General features: G+C 35.8%; 1 protein-coding gene across 6 annotated transcripts; it reads right to left on the reverse strand.

Annotated features, from left to right (window-relative positions):
* Window positions 1-378: 378 nt before the first annotated feature.
* On the reverse strand, window positions 379-17,454 carry COLEC11 (collectin subfamily member 11). Of its 6 annotated transcripts, none has more exons than XM_087882419.1 (7): window positions 17,148-17,454; window positions 14,015-14,164; window positions 7,048-7,119; window positions 5,859-5,930; window positions 4,797-4,850; window positions 4,380-4,475; window positions 379-4,211 (listed from the first exon to the last, which is right to left on the reverse strand). In XM_087882419.1, exons 2-7 carry the CDS (start codon window positions 14,142-14,144, stop codon window positions 3,820-3,822), a joined length of 816 nt encoding a protein of 271 aa, XP_087738545.1. In that variant the 5' UTR covers window positions 14,145-14,164; window positions 17,148-17,454; the 3' UTR covers window positions 379-3,819. The 6 variants fall into 6 exon arrangements, with proteins under 6 accessions (XP_087738545.1, XP_034287925.1, XP_060545264.2 ...); XM_034432034.3 differs by having other exon boundaries at window positions 379-4,229; XM_060689281.2 differs by lacking the exon at window positions 17,148-17,454 and adding an exon at window positions 16,099-16,206.
* Window positions 17,455-20,265: the final 2,811 nt, after the last annotated feature.

Raw genomic sequence — 20,265 nt, forward strand, 5'->3', positions numbered from 1 at the left:
GCGAGTATAGCCCAAACCCTATATTTTAATAGGAAAAGTAAGGGGTCGTCTTATACACCCAGTCATCTTATACGTCGGTAAATACGGTAATTAGAAAATTAGAACAACTTGTAAGTTGTTCTTACAAGTTCTTATCCTAGCATTACATTTAAAAGATTAGATTTGCTGCCAAACTGTAATGTTTAATATGAGCTAAAAGGGAATAGTTACATGGAAACTATAATATACATATGAAAATAGAACCATCATAGAAGAAAAAATCAAAGTGATACTAAATAAATTACCAGGTAAATTGTCTTTAAAATTTATTACTGGTACACTATCAGATTGTAGCTTTTGCAGAAAAATAAATGGGCGCAAAAGAAAAACTCAACAAAGTAAGATAAAACTTTTTATTCTCTTATACATAAGATATTAATTATTTTGAAAGTAAACATACAAGAAACAAAATTATTGTGTGTTCATGTGCTAGTTGCTAACAATAGATTTTTAAGAAAGATATGTTCAGTCTTAGAATCATTGATTGTAAGGATTTGAAAGTTTCTTAATTATTATTTACTGGAACCTATTGCCAGTTCGTCTGTATTATGCTAAATATGCAAATATTATATTTTAGCCATTTAAATTTTGTATTTTTTGAGATCAGTATCCCACTGTTTTTTTAAAAAATGTTTTGGTCCTTTATGTATTTCCTTTATATGAACTCAAGATGGTGTACATCGGTGGGCCATAAAGTATTTCTGATTCAGTTCCAAAAAAGTAGCTTGGCGCATATGGAAATGTCAATTGAGCATCTTGTCTGCAATTCTTTAAAGAAATTTCATTTTTTCTTGGACCTTGTTGTCTGGAACTGTCATATGATCCAGGGAAAAATATAACTCCTTTAATTATTTTCACATCCCTAGAAGCATTTTTAGGGAAGTGAATTTGAAGTACTAAATAGCACTAGTACATAGAACTTCACTTTTCACAATCACTTTGTGAGATAAATTGAGAACTAAAGATCTACCCATTCATTAAAATCTGCTTCTGTGGTTCCCCCAAGTTCTTATCTAACATCTTTACTACTAGTCTATAACAATACACTGAAACAGTCTGTGAGGACTCATTGGTGTAGTGGTGGAAAGCAAGAAAGAGTCATGCTAACTGAAAATGTTTTGTTTATCTAATGTACCCTGCAGCTCAGTAGGGCTGATTCAGTGACTTATTTAGAAATGCCATAACAATGTAAGTCAATGTAGATAAGTTTAATATAGCATAATAAAGTGAACCTAAAGCAGAACTATAATCAATCAAAGCAAATATTCAAATTGAACATCTTTATTAATTATGTTTATTAAATAAGCATATGCTTATCCATACACAGATCTAAAAAACATTAACTGACTTGTTTCCTTGTGCTGCTGTGAAACTATAAACCACTGATACTGTTTGTAGTAAGGTAGCTGTAGGGTTCTGGATCCCCCAAAAGTCAAGCAGAGATAGTTAATCAGTTTTAAGTTTTGTTTGCATGCTGGAGTTAATTTTGTAGCTCATTTATATTCATAAACGTATCCCAGTTTAATTCCAACACTAGCAACCTTGAGAAGCCAATTAAATAAATACCCATTTCTTACAGCTGGGATTTGTCTCAGACTTCATATGGATTTATTTGTGCTGATGAAATAAGAACATGCTAAATTTAATTTTAATTTCAGTCATTTCATGTGCACCTCCTCAATTGTAACCCAGGTAGAAGCACATTACATTCAGTTGAATGTGCTTCTGTCATGGGATTAAGAACTCAGTCATCCTTATTACAGATACAGAACTTCACAAGAGTTAATTTACAGTTGTAACTAATCTTAGTCTCAGATGGAGAAATGGTTAATATTAGACAAATTAATTCAAATTTTTGTTGTTTAATACTAGGATAGGTGATACTCAGCTTCTCGATGCCTACAATGGCAAGAATAAAGAAAACCATTTAAAAATTGTATATTATCAGAGCTTGGATACAAAAATTACAACTATTGTACTATATAATAGCCTATAGATTTAAAAAACATTAAATCCTTGCTGCCATCTGCTGCTCATCAGACCTCGCAGCCCAGGCCTGGTCATAAAACTGCATGGATAAGAGAGATCTGCTTAAATTCATTTCTTTAACTCCAACCATACATACATAGGTATAAGCATGCCAGCTACCCTAAATCAATAAAATAGTTTATTCTTTCTATAATCTTGTTTCTTTTAATTTCCTATTGTCAAGTTATAAAGTATTAAATGCTACTTGGACTGTTCATTTAAATTAATTCAGTCCAGGAAATCTAAGCTGCAATATTTTAAATGTTAAATATACTAGAGAATATGAGGAATTAGTGTGCTAAATTTCAGAAATTTCTATTCTCCTGAAGATGTATTTATGAAATCACATGAACATGACTTCTTGTTTAAAGAGTAAGTTTTTTTTGTAAAAAAGGAAATCATAGACATATTATTTAAATATCCTAAAAGAATTGTACTGTATATCTTTTATTCATCTCAAAAGTGAAGAAATTGAGGGTTTTGCTTCAAGGTATAGGTTTCTGGACCAGAACTCAATTTAAGCCCAGTGATTTCAAATAGCTAAGCATTGCCTGAATGTGGGCCATATTTATTTCAGGAATGCAAATTGTGTCATCACTGCTCTTTCCTTCTAAGGGGAATTGATATTTGAAATACCTAGAAATACCTAGATTATATTTACAGCTGTACAATTCTAATATATATTTCTAAACATCTTATAACCCATCACATTAGGAGCAATTAGGGTTAGGGTTAGTTTGCAAACTAACATATTTTGTTGCTTTTCCTGATATTTACATTTTACTACCATTGTTCAATAACTTCTCAATGCTGCATTTAAAAGTTTATGTTCCTGTGTGCCAACTTCTATCCAGATCAGTCTATTCACAGCAGCGGTAATCAGCTGAGAAGCACTTTTACAAAGTCTTATTGAAAATTATAAAAGTCTTCATTTCAAAAATTAGTGGATTTCTGAGTAGTTTTGCTATGGAAAACAGTTTATTACATTGTTAGACACTTCTGTTTGTACTGCACAGGAATGAACCTACCTAGTCAGCCACATATCTTCAACTATGCAAGATATATTTTGCACTTTTATCTGTTGCATGGACAGCTAAACAATGTGATTCCCTGCATGTGTATATACTGATACACACACACACACAAATAGTTTATCGAGGCAAAACCACTAAACATATTGTGGGTTCATATTTTCTGCAGGTAAAATGACAAAAGAGGAGTTACTTCTAAATCATCCAGAAAAAAATGAGTTTTTCTAAGATCAAAACACCATAAATGGTTTTATTAATAACAAAAACAAATCCTAATGCCAAATAAGAGTGAAGTAAACACATGAGAAATAATACCTTCCTTCTCCATAGTGGGTAATCATAAATAGCCATATCTAATAAATAAGGTTTATTTCCTACATTACTTTTCTCTTACCTGTATCCCACTATACTCACAAGTATAGAGGGAAAGGTCCATACTCAAGACCTGCACAAAAGAAAGAGAAATTTTAACAAAACTTTTTAATTATGTATGGGTTGATGGTGGGATTGCTTGAAAAAATGTAAATAAAAGGATGGATGAGGATAAAACTATCTTGGGATAGTTTTACGCAGTGATAGAAAGGATCTCATAAACAAGAAACCAACTTCCGTATAAAATCAATCCAGAAATTGGAGTACAGATTACAATAGTTGGACTGCCCAAATTATTCACCCTCCCTCAAAGAAATGCATATAGAGAGCCTGGCAGGGGGAAACTTTATTAAACATTTTCTTTGTCAAATTCACATACAAAATTCATTGTAATGTGACATGCCACATCATTCCAGCCCCCAGAAGTGATCATTTCTACACAGTCCTCCTCATCATAAGCATTATTTGGTTCACCGCTGCTCCACTTGTTGAAGGTCTGCATAGGGGATCGGTCAGAGTAGACAAAGCTGCCTTCTTTCTCAAGGTCATTAATGCCAATGAAAACTCGGCTGAGGCCAGCTTGATTGATGTAAGAAGCAATGAGATTATTGGTGGCTTCATCCTTGGGCATGCTCAGTGTCCCTCCTCTTCCTTGGCAGTAGAGTTGGGCGTCCACATACTGCTTCTGTTCTTTCACCAGCAGGTATGTCTTATTATCTGTCTCACGCACACCAGCAACAGCTGCGGGGGAGGGCAGTGCTGAAAAGTGACCACTTGCATTTCTATAAACTTACTTAATGCATTCCATATAAGACAGACACAGCTGACCAACTAAAAAGCAAGCCAGGTTCTTCTGAAAGCAATTCCTTATATTTAGGAGGGGGAATATGTTTCCATAAACATTCCTACCTTTTTTAATGAACTTCAGCTCTGTTGTTAGCAGGGTCACTTGATTATCCATTTTACCAATGGCTGTTCGTAGCTGGCCACATTCACAAGGAATACCTAAAAAGTATAAGAGCAGTCTAAAGGCCTATTTAATGGAACATTCTTTTTCCATGAAGCCCAACCCAATTTTGACAAAAATCCCATAAACCAGATATAAGTGCATTACTATAATACTCTTCCTTCTGTGTTCACCAACAACCAGTCCTGAAAGTCATATAAATTCAAATTTTAATTGTTCTACTCTGTCTTCAAGTGCTCATCTTCTTTACAAGGCTTCCCCATGGAGAAGACCCACAGGAATAATAACTTTTTTTCTGTTAACTGTGTTTAAGCAGGTCTTTTCTGTTCTGATAGTCAGCCGGTTCTGATATAATTTACCTGGATCTCCATTAGGACCAGGTGGACCTATATCTCCATTATCTCCTTTTTGTCCTAAGAAAAAAGACAATTCATCATAAAAATAAGTCCTGAAGGATATGTTGATAAGCCTTAATCAACATATTAAATTTTTCCTGAAACTAATTTAAAATATACTGGTTAGCATGATTAATAAATCAGTTAATTAGGAAGAAATAATATCTATAATTTTCTTTTACCTATATCAACAAACTCAAATTCATACATTTTTTTTATTTCTAAGCCTTACACGTGACTTTTAAGTTAGTTTTTAAAATTTTTATACACAGACACACATACACTGTGTTTCCCAAAAAATAAGACCCGGTCTTTTTTTTGCCTCAAAAAGAGGCATTATGTCTTATTTTGGGGGGAGGTCTCTACTGTCTCACCTCGCGGTGGCAGCACCAACAGCCCCACCGAGCTGGAGCCCGTGTGGCCACTGCCAGCCCACCTCTTCTGCGGCTGCTTGCCGCTGCTTGTGTCTGGTGCCCCCGGCCTCCATTTCGCCATCAGAGGCCTTCAAGAAAGGTCTTTGTAGCTGAGAAATGAGCTCAGGCATTGCCTCTGACAGTGAAACAAAAGTCGGGAGGTGCACATGTCAATCTGGAGCTTGTTTCTCAGCTGCAGAGGCCTTTCCTGAAGCCTCTGACAGTGAAACGGACGCCAGGCACGACGTGCGCCACTGGTGGCTAGCAGCCACAGAAGAAGTGGGCCGGCAAGGCGTGGCAGGTGTTGGAGTATGCGAGGCCTGGCTGCAACTGTCCAAAGGTAAGTGGGTACGGGGCATGTGGGGGAGCTCCCCCCATCCCCCCCAGTTTGATTTTTACCTGTGCCCCTCTCCCCACCCTGTGCAACCGGGGGGGGGCTTAACTAGGGCTTATATTGGGGGTAGGGCTTATATTAGGTGCACGCATAAAAATCAAGCTATGGCTTATTTTGGGGGAAATACGGCGCACACGCACACTCACACACACACACACATATATAGTGAAAATTAAACTATATTTTTCAAGGCTTGATACAGAATGAAGAAAAATATACCTTTTGAGCCTATGGGACCAACTTTTCCATGTCGCCCTATGCTACCTTTCTGCCCTTTGTCTCCCACTTCTCCTATAATATAAAAAAAATCAAAGGAAAATTAAAAGGACTTCTGTTTTTATGAACTTCTAACATCATATCTGTCTTAATTAAAGCTAAATCTAGTTGAAGCTGAAAGGAACAAAATGTGGAAGAGCAAAGGAAAGGAAGAATGTGTGTTGAAAGAATTACTTCCAGTTATCATGGTCCACAGGGAGAGTGCATCATATTTGCTTGGAGTATACACGCTAAAGAGAAAAAGTTAACACAATAATGATAATTCAAAGAAGAAAATACTGCACACCAGCATATGTTTATAAACACAAAAAAGCTCCAGATAAATGAATCCATCTTTATTATTGGCTTGTATAATTTCCTCAGAGCTTAAAGCTTTAGAGACAACAAATTAGAATTGCAAACTGCTGATTTTGGAAAATTTTACTTGAGAGATGTTTATCCCAATCTTTTCGATCCTTCCAATCTGGTTAGGCTCGATGGGCATGTTTCGGATCCCACTGCCTAAAGAATGCCGGCCAGGCCCAGAAAATATGCCTTTTTTGCTATAGTATCTGAGCTATGGAACATTCTCCCTTTGTAGATAAGGGTAAATATGGAATTGCAGTTTATCAAACACAAAAAAAACAACAAAGAACTTTTCCAGATGACAGTGTGATTCTTAACTCTTTAATTCTTTCAAGCAGTAATTTTTCCTCTTCTCCAGAAACAATTATTATTTGGGGCAGGATCTGGCATCTTTCACAATAATGAGATTGCTGCTGCAATCAGAGTGATGTCTGCTCAGCAACTCTGGGTCATTTTGGGCTGCTGTTAGCTTGTCCACACACACCCAAATTGCTGAGTACACTTTCCTAATTCTAGGCACCAAAAGAGGAGGAACAGATCTAAATATTTCAATATTTTGTATTTTCCACTACAAAACTCAATCAACACAAAATACAGTAATTCTCAAATAAACCATCCCACATGCATGCTAGTTTTAATAAATCAAAAACTTAAGATTGAGTTTAATTAGATACAAACCTATATATGCAACTGTGGCATTAAGAAAATATACACAAAAAGTATATTCTCCATTTATTATTAAGCAATATTAATCCAATGTTTAATCCATTTTTAAAATAAGATTTACCTTTTTCCCCTGGAGGCCCAACTCGTCCAGGACGGCCTGGAGCACCTTTTTCCCCCTTTTCTCCATTTTCCCCTATTATGTAATAAAACATAAGATAAAACCAAAGAAATTATTCAAAATTCAGTGGTATCATGTTCATAATTCAATTTTTGTAATGAAAATGATAGCATCATTCATATTATTTGTCCTGTCTCTATATGTAGTGTTCTCATTGCTTCAGCATCTCTATCAATGTTTACATTTAGAAGTTTTTTTTTTTTTAAAAAGAGGAAAACAGAAAAAATAGGTGTTTTGCTACAGAACTTCAAAATAGATAATGAGAACATAACGAATTTCAAGAAACAAGTCTAAGAGAAAGTTATATACAAATTTCAAATAATAGTTATTTAAAATAACTATAGAAATAGAAGGGGGAAGTAGTTTGGCTTTTAGTTTGGTCTGAAGAAACTAGATGGCAAGAAGAAATCAAAGTTCTCTGTCCCTCTTTCCTGCTACCTTGTGATTTTCCAGGTTTTTCATATGAAGGATGCAATTATATTAACTGTTGAACTTTACGGTGAAGAACTCATTCATCCTTACTTCAGACAATAACCTTGGATAGAGCCTGATTATTTGTTAAAAGTGACCTGGCTATTGATTGCACTCCGTACCCAGAACATTCCTTATATTTTCTCCTCTAAGGACTAGATTAGATTTAGTTAGAGTACCGTATTTTCCGGCGTATAAGACGACCCTCGAGTTTTCCTGTTAAAATATAGGGTTTGGGCTATACTCGCCGTATAAGACTACCCCTCTTCCAACGCACACCAAATAAAAATAAAAAAACATCAACTGGCTCACCCACAATGTAAAAGCAGCTGTGCTAGACCCAAAATGGCCCCTGCAACAAGCAGGAACCTCACACAGCCACAAAAAGCCCCCCAAAAAACAACTTTCACACTTTACACACATAAATTTCCACATACAGCTTTGTGAGATTTTGTGTGTTTGTGTAGTTAGAGTGAAACACTACAGAAACACACTAAATCTCAGAAAGCTGCACAAATATTATTTTATTTTATGTTTATATGAAAACTAAATTTAAAACTTCCTAAACTTTAAATGGCTAGGTCTAAAAAAGAACAACTAAAAGAAACTCCAATTAACTATTTTTTTAAAAGCTCCCAAAGGGGAAAAAACTTACCCAATAGAACAGGGGTCTCCAACCTTGGCAACTTTAAGACTTGTAGACTTCAACTCCCAGAATTCCTCAGCCAGCTTTGTTTTGCTGGCTGAGGAATTCTGGGAGTTGAAGTCCACAACTCCCTGCCTGCTTGATTGCAGGCAGGGAGTGGCTTGCTGATGGAATGGATTCAGGCAAGTGAAGCAAGGCAAGCGTTGCGACTAGCAGCTAAGGTAAGCAAGCTGGAGGGGGAAAACATTTTTTCTTTTACATGGCTCTGGCTATCCCAGCTGCGTTGCCTGATTAGCAGGCAATGCAGCTGGGATTGTCAGAGCTTGGATCGCCAGAGCCAAGTAAAAGAAAAAAAGTTTTTTCCTTTTACATGGCTCTGGTGATCCCAGCTGAGTTGCTTGATTAGCAGGCAAAGCTGGGATCGTTAGAGCTTGGATCGCCAGAGGCATTTAAGGCTCGTCAGAGCCTTTCGGGCTGGTCTGCCTGGTTACAGGAGAACGACACCTGGCGTATAAGACGACCCCCGACTTTTGAGAAGATTTTCATGTGTTAAAAAGTCGTCTTATACGCTGGAAAATACGATATCTGAAGATATTTCAATGACGTACACCATTATTGAACTAGTAGCTATTATTTTGTTTCAGATAATAAGCCACTCTTTCCAAACATGTTTTTTCAGGGGTTAGCAATATCGCTACTATATGATCACAGGATGACCATCAGGCATATCACTCATCTAGGCAAGTCTATTGCAATTACAGTAATAACAGCTGATTATTACTGATCAGATCCTCTGCATTTACTCAGTGCCTGTTCTGTTAATTTTTTCTTTAAACATGTTATCAGGTTCCTTGACCTATAATACAGAATAGAACAAATTAAGGAGTCATTGCACAACAAAACAGCAGAAGATCCTTCAAATACCTTCAGATATACTAATTAAATCTAATTTTTTCCTTAGGAGTGACAATATAAGGAATGTACTGCTATGGAGTGCAGTAGTCAAGGTCACTTTTAGCAAGTAACCAGAGTCTACCCAAGGTTATTGTCTTGAGGTAAGGATGAATGATCCTTTAGCAAAAAGTTCAGCACTGTTAATGTGAGTGCCTTCTTCACCTTACTGAGGGTAGCTGGCAGCAATAGCAAGTGTAGAAGTGTAGCTAAAAACAAGGAAGGAATAGTAGGGTGCAGCTGCTCTCTTTCCCGTCACTATACATTTATTGCCGGGAACAGCAGTATCTATCATGCTATCTAGATTTTGGTAATAGCATCTCAGACATATGGTCATTTCAGATGATGTGGCTCCTTGGTTCAACTTCTTAGTCCTCTCAGAAATTATTCCTAACACCTCCTAGAAGAAATATGATTGGTCTGCAGTACCAAGACTCAGATTGCATAGACATCAAGGACACATTGGATTTCAGCCAACAGATAAAAGACTTCATATCTCATTAGTGTACATCTAAGCCAGGGAGATATCCCCCCGACAGTTTAGCTCAGACACTGATGAATTTTTAGAGATTTTACATTAGCTGCAGTCTTCGTAGGTTGGCCATTTTGTGCTTCACTGCATTTCTTCATCAATCTTCACCATTACAACTACAGCTTTTAATTAGAGAGACTATGCTGAAGCATGAAAAAATTTGGGGTTGTTTTTTCCTTCGAGCTTTCATTTTTTTAGTTTTATATCTCAGTGTTCCTGTTTCCTTTATAAAAGAGCAATTATTGCTAGAACTCAAGAATCATGCAAAATACTTAGCCCTGGTGTGGCAGATTTTAGCAGGCTGTTTTTTTGGAAAACACTGCCAATTGTTCAGGCAGACTGAGCAAAGCAGTGCAGTTTTTCTAACCATAAAGTTTCAACTTTGCAGATCGAAAGGGAAACGAAGATACACTACTTCCAGTGTGATTTCCAAAGAAGGGGTCAAGATGCAAAAATTGGACCAATAAGAAATAGCATAATGAAACTGCATTATTAAGCAAACATACACAAAAAAACCCCATTTAATATGTCTATTTTTGTTCTTCTATAAGGACCCATATTCTTTCTTTGACATTGAGAAAGATGAAGACAATAGGGGTGTGTAAAAATCAGTACTTTTCACTGAGGAAGAGGCATTCCAGAAAGGCAAGGAAGCAATCTGGGAAGGTGTCCAAGGACAGACTGCTAGAGCAGGTGAGAAGCACCTGTGCTCCTTCCTTCTCCTCCCTTCATGGCCCTCCCCCATTGTCAGGGCAATCCAGCTGCCAATCAAACAGCAGCATTGGGATGAGGCAACAAAGAGGGAAGACAGGATGGTTGCCAGAGAGCTCTGCAGCCATAGGCTGAATAAAGAGAACCAAAGCCCAGGAGTCCAAGTAAAAGGGGAAACTTAAAAGTTAGCAGCACACATAAGAAGACGCAACAGGAAAGTAAACAGTAGCTGAGAAAGCTAGGGAGAAAGATATGTTTCTTTCCTTCCCTCATACTGGCATGGCACACTCTGTGAGCCATTTCCCTCAGATGGAGCAAATATTTGGAAAAATAAGAAAAGAATGAAGAAGCTCCGCCAGGAACAAAAAGCAGAAAAGATTAAGAAAAAAAAGTGACTTTAATGGGTCAGAGATAGAAAGCAGAAATTTAAAAAAAAGACAGATTGAACTCTAGAAAACAAGTATAGTTCTAAAGAGAGTGAAATAGAGATACTGAATAGAGGGATTCAGACACAGCAATAAACAAAGATATTGGAGATATAGAAAGATATGAGATTTTTAAGCTTTTTTTTTGAAGAATCAGTCTCTTTAATTTATTGTCCATGTTTCCAGCACTTAGTATCTATTGGGACTTCAGTAATATTGGTGGTTTTTTAAAAAATGTGTCCATGCTTTCCCATCATACATACAGTACAACCCTCTAACGGAAAGGAGTGAAGAAAACAATGGCTACATTCATGTCTTGTTCTAACCCAGCTTTTGTGGAACAAGATATGCTGGGTTCAGATTATGAATAAGCATAATATGGTTTATAGGCTGAACTCATTTTTTTATTCATTTACATATTAAACAAATGTAAATGGCCACCCAACACAGACACAGGTAACACTAGCACCCATACATTAGTCAAGATTTGTTAAATATATTGAGTTAAATAAACCAGAGTCACTTTTACAACTGAAGAAAGCAATTATGTTCCATTAGTCAATTTCCATTTCATTTCCTCCTATTTTCCATATTCCAAGCTTCCTCACAATATTAAAAGACTGCTTGTTCAGTTCAGGATGTAAGGTTATTGTAATATTACAATATCTGTATGAGAAAGTTCGGACGCTAAATCCTAACTTAGTTTATTTGCAAATCATACCAATGCTTTCTCTATTTTCCCATAAAACTATCACTCACGCTATGCAACTTCCTCAGCCTTAATTCTTCATGTTTAAAGGCTTTTTTCTTCTGCATAATTGCTTGGCCCCTGGTTCACAAATATTGTGGAACAAATACCCAGATTATTTTTAAAATGTATTTTTTAATAACTCAAGCTGGAGAACATCTTCCTTCTATTTTTCCCAGAAACCCTGGGAGGTGGCTTGAGCTGAGAGAGAGTGACTGGCCCAAAGTCACCCAGCTGGTTTTCATGCCTACAGCAGGACTAGAACTCACAATCTCCTGGTTTCTAGGCCAGCACCTTCACTATTAGACCAACTGGTACTTGAGCAGAACATCTTTATAAGAAAGGAAGTGATAATGCAGATCAGCAAAAAAGATTGTATATTAGAGATCTATAATGATTTAATAATAGAAATGTATATGAAATAGAAAATATATTGTGTTTAACACTTAGAGCAAAAGAATCACCTAATGGAACAAATTGTTCCATTAGAATGTTTCAAGTTGGCTGTGTTCTGCAGATAAAAAGTCGAAACAGTTTGAGCAGAATATTTTTGGTCTCCTGAATTAGTTGAATTGGAGACCATGGTAGACATAATTACTACATAATACAAATTACAAAAATCTGATATAGAGGATACTTTTAAAAAATAAGTACAGTATCCATAGGAAATCCACAGCACTTTTCTTACTCTGATTTAAATGAAATATTTAAATCAGAAGCAAGCATCCCATCCCCCTTCTCAAGCATAGAACAAGCAGCGGTCATTTGAGTTACTTTAAATAAACTCTTGGTCAATCAGGGTTTTTTTTTCATGAATACAAAAAAATTGCTGGTACTTTTTAATTGCATGAATAACTCTAAAATAACAAATACAAGAAACAGGCATGGCCATTTTGACTTGGAATGTTTTGGATATGTATTATAATTACTGCTTGGATTCAATTCAAGGATACATTTTGGAGACAGGGAGCTATTTCTAGCAAAAATGACCCAACTATGATTCCATCTTTCAGGATGAATTCATGAAGATGACTTTGAAGCACTAAGAGGCACCACAGTGCTTTAAACAAAGTTTCATTGTGGCATGAGTTTCTTCAGAAAATTAATTTATTTCATCTGATTCATTGAACAAATAAAGTAATAGAGCAGTATAATGGAGAATAAATTCACCAAAAAGTTAACAAGAATACAAAGAGTACATCCTGACATCATCAAAAGAAAATACGAATCACACCCACCCACCCACCCCAAAATCTACATTAATGGAATACTGTGAAAAGAAAAATCAACAGAGGCTGCTAACACAAACTTGGGGCAACTGTTGTAGCAGTCATTCAGCTATATTTTATATTGATAAGAGAGCTGATGATTTTACTAATTCCAGTAGTCCCTTTAATATTTCCACAATTATCTCAAAATCAGAGTTGTACACCACACATAACAGTTTTCTCTAAGATCTTTGGTAAAAAGAACAAGAATAAAAAGCTTTATTCCCAAAGAGTTTCTACTTCTCCCAGAATTGACCATTAAATGTATGAGGGTGTCATGTTGTCCTTCATTTTTATTTTGTATCATAAGGCCTCCCAATTTCATTGCAATTAAATTAATATTTGCTTACAGTGGTGGCGATTCTTATTTTCATGATAAAAGAATTCAGCCCTGTTGATGACTACATATCAAATCATTGATCAAGCTACTAAGGTAATCCAAATAAATTAGTGATATTTTTCAGAGTTTGGGCAATTCAAACATAGAATATGGTTAAAGTAGAGAACTCAAGAGTAAATCACTAATAATTAAGCATATCATTTCCAAAATATCCACTCTGTCTAACCTTGCCCCTCTGAAACATGATAATAAATTATCAAGTAATGCAGTCATATAATGGGTCAAGAATGGAAACAAACCAGTTAATGTTTATAAAATAAGGACATAAGAAAAAAGAGAAATAAGGCCTGTTACTGTCCTCCAAATTCTACATTCTGTTTATGCATATTAGACCCATTCTCTTATAAAATATTGGTTAGTTTTTTGTTGGTGTGCAGGTATTGGTATGTTCCAAGAAAACGAAATTTTATAAATGAGGAACTAAAAGAAAAGCAGAAAATGTCTCCAGGGCCAGTATCCAAGAAAATTAGAAAGATATACAGTATAGTAAATAAGATTTGTGTGGTTTTTATTGGGAATTCTGTGGAAGGATTGTTTATGACCATCCAAAGCCCTCTGGTTGTTTGCTTAAGCGGCAGCTGAAATTATCATTTCATTATTATAGGCCAATTGTCCCAGACTAGGAAAAGCTTAAGAGAAAAGTTAGCCTATTTCACTAAGAGAATGCAAGCCTGCTAATAATTACTAGAATGCCATCAAAACAATAAAAATGAAGAAGGAATGTCTGACCTATTTATGGGAAGAGATATGCATATTACCTTTGAGGCCTGGAACCAGAATCTGAACAGAGCAGGATTCCTCTGCAATATGCTGAGCATATCCAGATCTTGGCAGAGACAGGAATGCAAGGCTAATTACAGAGACAAAGAAAACCAGATCACTCTTCATAATGAGCTTGTCCCTTACTCCTAAAGAGAGGAAAAATGAATAAACCATTAACAGGGATTCTAAATACGTCAGACAGTTCTAATATGTTCACTATCTTCTAAGGACACAATAACCTTTACAGCATATTAAAAGATATATTTAATATATGATAGCTTGCTAAGTTGCAAAATTTGTTGCAATTTTTTTTGGTAATATGTTTTATTGGGAAGGAACACTCAGGTTTCAGCAGAGTGAGAGTCTTTGCAACACAAATATATTTTCCCTTAGATCTCATAATCCATATTTAAATCAACAGAAAAGAGTTTGGCTTGGTATACTTGTTCAAAATCCCCAGAAAAAGAGAAATGGTCCTTCATACACACTCACAAAAAAAGATTGGAAAGAAAAAGCTAATTTAGTGCATGATGAGGGTCATCTACATAAAGGTTCCCTGGGGAAGTCATGAACACATTTCCACACTGCTGAAAAAAACTCAATTGAAGGGAAAACAAGAATCTTTGGGAAAAATCCCAAGTCCAAATGATATGATGGGAAAATGTATAAAATTGCCTTTTCCTGCAATTTTTAGTCAACTAAGAGAAAGAATAAAGAATGTTTTTGAATGAAGCAAAAGCACCTGTGTCTAAAGTTGTGCAAGAAAAAATGGCAACGCATACAGTACCTCAGTTTTCAGTTATTTCTACCTATCTTGATCAATTCACATAGCATTCCAGAAAGATACGAAAATTGTACGCACTGGGAAAAAAGGCAAGAACTCTCTCTGTCCTCTGTTCTCAAATTGTATAACACACTTGTAATTTTGTGATATTACTGAACTATCTTCTAGGAATAAGGCATCAAGAGATTTGTTTGGGATTTTCAAGGATGGCATATAAAACTTGTGGACAATACAATTTCTTCTCAGTAAAACTCTAAATGATGTAATATCTACATTCTGGCACTGCTAAACTAGTATCAAAGCTAAAATTTGATCTATTACTGATCTTAATTTCTGCTCAAATACTTTATGTATGGTTTAGGGTACACATAACGGTATAAATATATCATTCCAATAATAACTTCATTTGTACAATGTGGTGAGATACAAACTACAAACATTTTAGTCTAGCTACCAGTAGTACATTAGCTGAACCTTGTAATTAATGTATCACTGAGTGCATATCATTCATTTATGATTGAATGTCTACCTTGCAAACCAAGAAAGCAATGCTAAATATGGATCAGCATGGATTAAGCTGTTGTGAATCACACACTATATGGATTCAGCAAGTTCACTTTTATGATGCAATAGCCCAACAGCCTTTGATACTAAAAATAAAATAAACCAGCAGCTGACAAGATAAGAAATGACTTTCTTTTTGAATATTGTTTTTTTTTAATCAGCTACTGCTTAATATCTTCATTCTTTTCTCAGGTTAGTGAATTTTATCAACTGAAATAGACTTTCGGAGTAGCTTGGCCTTTCCTGACATCAGCCTTTTATATATATTGAATCAGCCATCATACTCTATGCAACATATTAGGAGGGTTGTGAAAATACATGGTTGTGCCTATCAGAACTGACTTATTCATCAAGTCTCCAGTACAAACAGATGTTTGTAGACATCCAGTTCCATATAATCAAGAAATCAGAATCTACCTGTGTTTTGGATAGTGTCTTGAAATGTTTAATGTAATTATTGCAATTTTGCTTTAATAAATTTATTTAATAATAAATTTAATAAATAAATCTGTAGGAGGATGGAAGAAAGAGAGTATGGAAAGAAACAAAGAATTCTATTTTCTCTGTAGCTTATTCCTCTCCATACTATTTGTTCTTTTGTGGACTGAAAAAGGTTCTGGAGGTGGGAAATACATAATTTATTGTGCAAATTTGTTTGCCTTAGAGGGAAAATAGAGGGAAAACAGGCAATTTTCAATGCCTACAGAAACAGTTGCAATATTTTAAATTCACCTTTTTCTGTTATCATCTGTTTTCTTATTTTCTTTTCTTCATCTCCATAACGTTTTCCTACTTTGCCAACCCATCTATTTGCATTTTTCATTATTTCAAAGCTCTTTCACCTTCTATTTTCATTTTTTAGATTTAGCCTTCCTGTTTTATTCCTTTTCCTGAAATAGACTTATTTAGAAATAGCACTTAATTTTAGCGAACTCTACCAAAATATTGGTTCACATTTTTTCCAAAGCAGGGGGATCTATTCCAAAAATTGGTTAGCAATAGTAATATAGTACAATAAACCTGCTTGTTAGAAAACACAGGGTATCTCACATTCAATCCTGAGTGATCACAAAGTACAGTCAGAAACTTGAGATCAGAGTTCAAAGTTAGAGACTATAAATTATAGCCTAGTTGGAAGTGATAATTTTATGGTTTGCCTACTTGAAGAGGACTGGTTTAGGGAAGGATGCTCCAGATCTCTAGCAGCTGCTTGTGAGGAAAAATTAAATTTGGACTACTATATTCCATATTCTTCAACCAACACTTTATAGTCCATATTCTATACTCCTTAGCAATGTGGAGACACATGAGAGGGAAGAACCAGAACTGAACTTTTCAATTCCATATATTGTACAAATTGTGAAGATTATGCTTTGCCCTTTTGTAGCATTTTATCTATCTCTTAAATAGCTCCTCACAAATAAACCCAACCTTCCTGTTTTCCTTACGCTTTCTGCTCACTCTGTACCAAGAAACAACTCATTTATAATAGTACAGCATAAAATAAAATATATACTTCTATGCAATCCTGAACACTATATAAATCAATTTCAGATGTTTAATAATTTTTTAAATGTAAAGACATGAACCAGTCCGTAGGTCTATGACATTAGATAACCTACATTGCAACAATTCCAGACTGACCCCAACTCAGCCCTGATCTGAAAGTCAGTAGTCTCCTCTTTATCCAGCTTCCATGAAAAAAAAAAAAAAAACGTTTCATAGCCTACTCTCTTTTAAACCAGGGTTTTGGCTGGCACAATCATCTTAGCATCACCTACCTTAGAATTGCTGAGAGAAGAGGCGCTGTAGCTGAGCTGCTGACTGAAAGGGCACTGCACCACAGATGGACCTCATTGCTACTATTTACAAAAGTCCGATAGGTTTTAATTTGAAGCGGGCTCAACTCCTGCTCTTCGACCATTCAGCGAATCAGGCCCAACGTTTGCGAGCGTTATCTATAAACAGCTTCCTGTTTGAAACAGCTCAGCTGTCCAGCAGGACGTTAATTAGGAGCAAAATGTGTGGGAACATGGCAACGACCCATGATATAAACGGCTGCTTTTGGCAGGGCGCATTTTTGGGAATGCAGGACACTTCTCTTTTTGCCTCTCTCGCCTTCCCATGAAAATAAGCCCCTTCATTAACTCTTTCATGTCTAGTGTCAGATAGCAGCCGTGTGAATAGGATTCTAATAGAGCAAAGGTCTTCCTTAGTGCCTTACTTGGGTTTTGAGCATGGATTTTCAAAAAGATTGTAAGGACGCAGAGCTAAGACATGCCAGAAACATTAGTGTTACACATAAGAGTGGGTGAATTCTAGCTGGTGCAATTTTGGCTAGAATCAAAAATATTTTATTTAGCTCATAGGAAAAATAACCTTATGGACAGAAAAATTCTGCAAAGCTCCTTCTTTAACATGTTAGCTCATTATACGCAGATATTTTAAACCCAATAACATACCTATTCTAAACTGGCACAGACTTGGATACCAGGATCACCTCCTGCAGGAAATGTGGATGATTTTATGGATTATTTCAGAAAAGCTCACTGTCCCTCAACAGCCTGCAGTACAAAGCCTCAGTAAAGTGCCCCTAGTCTGGCATAGACTACATTAGTAAACAGAAGAGCTGAATCCCCGCTTTTCCCCAGTCCAATGCAACATCAGCCTGGGACAGAAAGATTGTTGATACTTTATGCTTCTCCAAGGTAGGCAATCTAAAGTTTCTGCATATTTTTTTGAACTCCTGCTGAACATTACTGAAAAAGTGTGCTTTCTTTCAATATTGAAACAGGAAAATTTCAACAACTATTCCCTGTCCTAAAATAGGCTTAAAATATTTTTTTTTAATTGCCAAAGCCCACTAAGAACCCCCAAATTCATAGCAATATCATTGTTTCCACTGTGGATCCTGCAAGCCCAACTGTTTATGGGAACATCCATCAAAAGATTGCCAGTCTATCTTAATATTACTTACATCGAACAAGTGTCTTCTAAATTTACTGAGATAAGGTACAAAATTCATATCTAAAATTTATAAATATTTTTTAATTAAACATCTAAATTAGACATCCTTGTTCATCCCTGCCTTTATCTTAAACCCACATGACAAAACTCCCCTAACAATTTATACAATTGTGTACAATGAATGGTATGCCACAGCAGACTTGTAGCACCAAATTGACCTTGGCTGATTTTGAAAAAGCAGAGACAGACCAGGGTAGTATTTCGATGTGAGACCGGTAGAGAATCCCAGAGCTATAACCTATTCTTAAGAAATTGATAAAACATTGTAGAAGAAAAGATTTGGGAATTTTCTTCATGAAGAAAACTGACAATCGTGTCCATGCATTCACCTGGACTTGTGTTCCACTCAATCTCGGCATTTAATAATTTCATTATCCCAGTACAATTTAAGACAGTCAATAGCTATTGTTTCAAGTTCACTGTTTCCAAACATGAATTTAGAAGTTCATGTAGCTTTGTCATTTCCCTTAGTGTCAAACTGGCGGCCCGCGGGTTGGATGCGTCACACACAGGCCAAGCCACACCCACCCCACCTCCGCAAAGGCAAAAAACATCACAATACATCACGTGACATCAACCTGAGTTTGACACCCATGCCTTAATGCATGTTTAAAAAAACAGTAAGTGGGGTTATTTTTTGGTAAAGGCTATATAGTCCAGAGCAAATGTAGTCCAGAGCAATCCCACATGCTCGCCTTTCTCTTCATAAAGCAATGTCTTATGAGAAGCTACTACTGAAAATGAAGGGAAGAGATCCCACTTGTCCCATCTCTCAGCAAATCTTTGATTTTCATTATTCCTGAAGACTTAATGTAAGGTCTTGTTCGATCTCATCTTTCAGCAGCTATTATTTCTGGAGACTAAGGAAGAAGCTGCAACCAAACCAGGTAGCAGCTGCTTTGGGACAGATGATGTCCAGAGATTATTTTGATACTGCAGATAGTTTTCCATTAGAAATGACAGGATATGAATGTCTATATTAATCATTTGCACCTGAACTATTCAAGAATCCACATTGGCAATGGTTTGGGTTTTCTAATAGGAATTACTTCAGCCATAGAGGCACAGGGCACTCTGTATGAATTAGAAAGGTTAGAGAACTTGACACCTGGAACATGAACAAGTTCAGCCTAGCATTTTAATTTTCCACTGTAAAATACTCTGCAGAATTATCATCTGCAGACACATTGACTACAGATGAAATATGTAATGAAATGAACCTTCAAATTAAAATTATGTTAAGTGAAAAATAATTAGAAAGTTTATGGCATATATTGGCCAATGATAAAAAAAATATAGAGAATACTGTAATGGGCAAATCAAACCTCAATTATTTAAACCTGCTAAGTGAAAATGAAATTGTACCAGTTCTGAAAAACTTCCATGACAACTACCTTTGTAAAGTATGAAAGCAACTAGGCATTGGATTCAACCCACCACTCCTATTTAAAGAAAAACTTTTAATATGCAATTAAAGCGAAGGATTTGACAAAATACAGGCTAAGAAAAACATAGTCAAGATAGAACTGGACGTCAGAGTATTTTTGTTTCATAGATTGAGCCAAATGAAGGCATACCGAGTATAAAATTCCATGGCTCAAGAATTCAATTTTTTATGTAGATTCTTGATTTCATGCCTTGAGGTTTTTATAAAAATGGTAAGGTCAAGTGAATACTATGTAGCAGACTCTTGGGTTCTATGCTGTTCCCAGAAGAGCAATTAAAACCTTAGGCAGCAAACAGACTTCCCACAATGCCATCAAGAATTTTGTCTGTATTAAGACTATGCTACTGTAATCACAGTAACTGTTAATGATCCAATGAAGTGGCAACATTTTGCCCATTTTATAATTGTTATTTCAAAACAATTAT

Source organism: Pantherophis guttatus, chromosome 1, assembly GCF_059756535.1.
Source record: "Pantherophis guttatus breed Tessera chromosome 1, ASM5975653v1, whole genome shotgun sequence".
Lineage (NCBI taxonomy): Eukaryota > Metazoa > Chordata > Lepidosauria > Squamata > Colubridae > Pantherophis > Pantherophis guttatus.